At 34.6% G+C, this 4,892-nt stretch overlaps 1 protein-coding gene across 1 annotated transcript in view; it reads right to left on the bottom strand.

Annotated features, from left to right (window-relative positions):
* Positions 1-1,159: 1,159 nt before the first annotated feature.
* The window catches only part of LOC117106188 (transmembrane protein 163-like), a 13,366-nt gene continuing 9,633 nt past the window's right edge, over positions 1,160-4,892 (bottom strand). The window contains exons 6-9 of the mRNA XM_033247541.1: positions 4,409-4,505; positions 3,799-3,910; positions 2,807-2,948; positions 1,160-1,676 (exon numbers count right to left, since the gene is read on the bottom strand). Coding sequence (XP_033103432.1) covers positions 1,583-1,676; positions 2,807-2,948; positions 3,799-3,910; positions 4,409-4,505 — 445 coding nt within the window. The 3' untranslated portion in view covers positions 1,160-1,582. The remainder of the gene's footprint in view (positions 1,677-2,806; positions 2,949-3,798; positions 3,911-4,408; positions 4,506-4,892) is intronic.

Here is a 4,892-nt window from a genome sequence, read left to right as displayed (position 1 = left end):
ACATATATATATATATATATATATATATAATGAAAGAACAATGATGTAAAGATCGTATTTGGTTAACAAACATTGATTATATAATTATAGACCTATCTCTTATAGGCTATACGTAAATGGCCATCTCTATCATGTTCGTCAATAGGCTTATGGTTTAAGCTATGTATTCAGGTATTCCACTTACCAACGTTGCATATAATATTTGTATAGAATTACTGCTATTATAAATGGAAGACTAATATTAATAACAGAGATAATGCATAACAGTATTATATAGGCCTATCGAAGCAATCATTTACCTGGTCTAGGGCAAAACATGCTCATGGGTAGGCCTCTGACAATTCTACTCAGTACTATTTAGAAAATTTATTACAAAATTCAGATAAATATGTTATGAAACTAAAATATTTTAATTAATATAAATAGAAGAATATATATATATTTAATTTCAAAGCATTTTTGGCCCAGGGTTGTCATAATACTATACAGAAAAGACAAAGAACGATCGGCTAAACATGTCTATGTATGGCAAACATTAAGAAATATATTATTGTTATTATAATATGTATAAAATATTGGTGGAATATTATTTTTATCAGCAATTTAGAAACGTTTACGGATACAGTAACCATCCTCTCTTCTCACAACTGCCAGGTTTATATGCCCAACGCAGCCATAGAATAACAAAGACAACATTCTGTTTATCATATAAGTATCAGAATGGCCATTTTAATAGATAGGCCTACTTCATTTCCTATGGTCTACGTTGCTGTTTTTTTAATTTCATATCGATGCACAGTAAGCTACTTTCAACTCCAATCTGAGGCTCCTCTAATTACGAGACCCCTTACAAACGATAATTTTTTACACAAAACTGACCCTCTAGCTTGTGATATTGACAAAATGAGTCTTCTTGTGCGCCAGGTCAATTTGGTATATTCAAGATCAGGTATCAGATATGATATTTTGACAAAAATTTGGTTTTAATGTTTCTGATAAGTTTAACCTGTATATTTCATGGTAGAAATGTTCCGAATTAAGTTACCTGAGGTAAAAGTTTTTGAGGCACATTTTGTAAAGCTATTTTTCAGAATTGATAGGAAAACCAACACAAAATTTATCAGTTTATCCTTTTTTCTAAAAATTATATTTTTAGACATCTGTACTTAAAAATGATATCTTACTCCGACAGCAGCCTGATTCAAAGACCTAAAATACGCTTATATAATTACCGGGGATTCTATCTGAAAATAATATATATTAATAACTCATTTTTCATTTTCTGTACCACAATACTCATTTTGTCACGACAGCTCAACCCTGAGACAACCTCACATTTCCAGGTCCCAAAAGTGGTCTCGAAGGGCGAATGTATACAATCAGCATTAGTCTGGTCTGGTACTTTTTTTGCCGTAATTTTGTTGCTTTTGCGAACGACTACACTGTCATAATAAGTGTAGGTTAAATCAAAACTGGATGTATTGATTGATAAAGATGTTGTTATGAACACTGCCCTCTTGCAACGAAATAATTTTCCACAGGAAAAGATAGGCTCGTATTATGATTTGCCATTTTAATCTGATTATTTCATAGATTCGTATCCTGGCAGCTTCATTACGGTAAGTTTCGTTTCCCGATTGTTTGCAGCCGATGAACTACACACCTCTACACACAATCTGAAAATAGGATTTCAATTATTAACTTCAGGTAAAGAAAATAATACAAAAACAACAAGTAACGCAAGAATATCATCGTACCGTGTCTGGTCACTTTCCCATTCAAAAACAGAATTATGAGCTACCAAAGTAACTAATGACAGGTACATTATGGGCAGTGGCGTAACAAAGAGGCCTACGGCCTGACAAGGCGTCTTCTGGCAATACTATACCCTGGTAGAGCCCAGTGGTTGGGGAGCCCAATATCAGCACTTTTTTGACGTTTTTAAAAATGGCTTTTTTGTAAGGGATTTTTACTTGTTTCTACTCGTTCTGCTATCTAAATACGATGATTTGAGACAAAATAGGAATAATGCAGAATGTCCGCCGGGTCCCTTAAATTATCCCTTTGTTTTAGCCAGACAGCTCATCAACAAAGCCAAATTAATAACTTTAGGATACTGTACTTTATCGACACAGTTAAAAATCTCATTGTGAGCTACAGGTATTTCAAATTTGTTAAAATACCACGCATTTAGAAAACATTAATATAGTAACAAAATGCGTAATCGTAAATAAACTAGCGTGTTGGACATAGTATGCTAAGAATCGAAACAGTAACGAACGAGAAAAAAAAATCCGTGTTTGTGAGACATGCGCGTATTCCTTACTATTAAATTACACATTGCGATTAGTTAGTTTAATTTAATCAATAAAATATTGCTTTACGTCCTTTTAGTCAAATTGAGATTAAGCGTTGGTTAGTTTAGTTTGATCGATATGACACCACTCTGGAAGGGTACATTATGAGCTGCTGTGGGAATCGAACCAGTGAGCTTCGGTGTACTATTCCAACGCTCTTCAGACCCATACTGACAAAACTCGTACGGTATATCCTAATATCCCCTCACCCCTCCTCCACCCCCAAACATTTTTTTAATCGGTCAAGCAGTTAAACTATCACCTAAAATCACCTCATTTTGCGAATTAGCGCCCCTCAACTGATCATCGATCCCCCTCTCACTTCACCTTCTCGCTCCCCCACCCCCAGCATCAAGACTGGTTGTAGGCCTATGCAGGTAGGCCTAATTGTTTTCATTCGACTGCAAACCTAAAACTATGACATTTTGAAATAAAACTATGAAACTTACTTGATACCATAACATAGTAGTAACACAGATAGGATGATTCCAATTATGTCATCGAGGTAATACACGTTCTTATTCGATGAATAAACAAGAGAACTAATGATGATTGTAAAAGATGTTATGCCACATGCCAACGAACTGTACCCTAAGAGAAACAAGAGTTGTTGCGTTATATATTTGTGCAAACCTTCATGTAGACCTAGCAGATGCCGATGGCAGTGGCGTAGGCCCTATTTAGAAGTCTTAAAATTGGGGTGATGATGGGAAGGGGAGCGCAAGTGAAACGGGGGGGGGGGCCCTCGATGGTCAGTTGAGGGGCGCACCCCCTAGATACTAGATACGCCACTGGCCCCGCGCACCCCTAGATACGCCACTGGCCGATGGTCTTAAAATAGAATAAAATGTTTGTATAGGCCGAAAGACGATATCTTGTTTGGATAGATGTATAGGCCGAAAACCCGAAACTATTAGTTGTTATATTCATTTCTGTTATTATCGATCTTGGCCAAATCATTCATCAAACTTTCAATTTTTCCGACAACAACCACAACAACAACATTGATACCAACAACACAACCAAGAACAACACCGATACCGCCGACAAATAAAACAACACTAACAAAATCAACAACACCATGCACCAACACCAAACGACACCAACACCGCGACAATAATAACAGTACCGACAGCAACACTGATATCACTAACAGTACAAGCAACACCAACGTCAACACCAACAAAACCAACTCCAACGCCGACAACAATACCAACACACTGATACCAGCAACAACGCCGACAATAAAAACAGCGTAAACAAAACCAACAACACCAACAAGAGCACCATCAACAGGCAATGTTTAACAACAAGAGCATGCAGTAATAACACCACCCACAACAAACACAACAACGCAAACCCCAACACCACCATGACGATATTGTATATATCAGTCTTGATATATTTGGCAAAGTTCAAATATCTGTGTGTATGAACTTACCATCTGCTCGCACGCTCTGACTGTTTAGTTTATATGCAGTGTAGAACTTCGATATAGATAGAAACATGCATATCAACGTAGAACAAACTGCTAAACCGTATAACCAAGCGCTCTGGAAGAGGACATAGAGTAATGATTATGTTGTTTAGGATTTATAATAGCAATGAAAACAATTTTAATTTGACGTATCTTTTGTCATGTTTAGTGTGATGAACTTTGCCATAATTTGCAAGGTCAATCATGAAATTAACATTTCGTTGCCATCCTACGCCGAAGTGCACTCAAATAGGCCTAGAGTGAAACAAGTCTCAGAAACAGCGAGGAGTGAAACTATGTACCATAGAAGTGTTTTCAAAGTGTTTGGAATTACTACTATAAAACAATAAATATATTCACAATAACAGCATGGAGTGTATTAACTGGCATTATTTTGTAAACTAAGCGTGTTTTTAATTTATTTTGTTTCATGAAATTCATGCGCAGTGTATGTACTGTACTATTCTCTTCCATTGCGCTTTTATTGTAAAAATTAAACTGAATTGTAAAATGAAAAAATCAAACCAATCATGTTTTGCAAATCACATTTTTTAAAGGATAAGTGAAGATATACCGTTTTAACTAGTGTTCCATCTACCAGATACTTGATTGATTTACCGGCGACTGAGATTGCAGCTAAGATGAAAAGAATTCCTAAAAACAGTAATGCTCTAAAAATATCAGAAAACAGAATCAATTAGAAAAACAGAATCAATCAGAAAACTGACATATAACAATACATTAAAATAATGTACCATCATCACAAGACAAGGATATATTTCAATTTATATAATTCATTGCATATTCCGCTTGCTGTGTCTGGATTTTTCCATTTAAATCACTATAGGTGTATATATACATATAAATATATACATATATAGACATATAAATATATACATATATAGACATATATATATATATAGACCTATATATACATATATAGCATATATATGTAGCATATATATAGTATATATACATATATATACATTTATATACATATATATATATTACATGTATATATATTACATATACATATATATATATATATACATATATAC

This window comes from Anneissia japonica, unplaced genomic scaffold (assembly GCF_011630105.1).
Source record: "Anneissia japonica isolate Jap-2015-1 unplaced genomic scaffold, ASM1163010v1 scaffold288019_len225695_cov184, whole genome shotgun sequence".
Taxonomy (NCBI): Eukaryota; Metazoa; Echinodermata; class Crinoidea; order Comatulida; family Comatulidae; genus Anneissia; species Anneissia japonica.
This window is presented reverse-complemented; position numbering and strand designations above follow the sequence as displayed.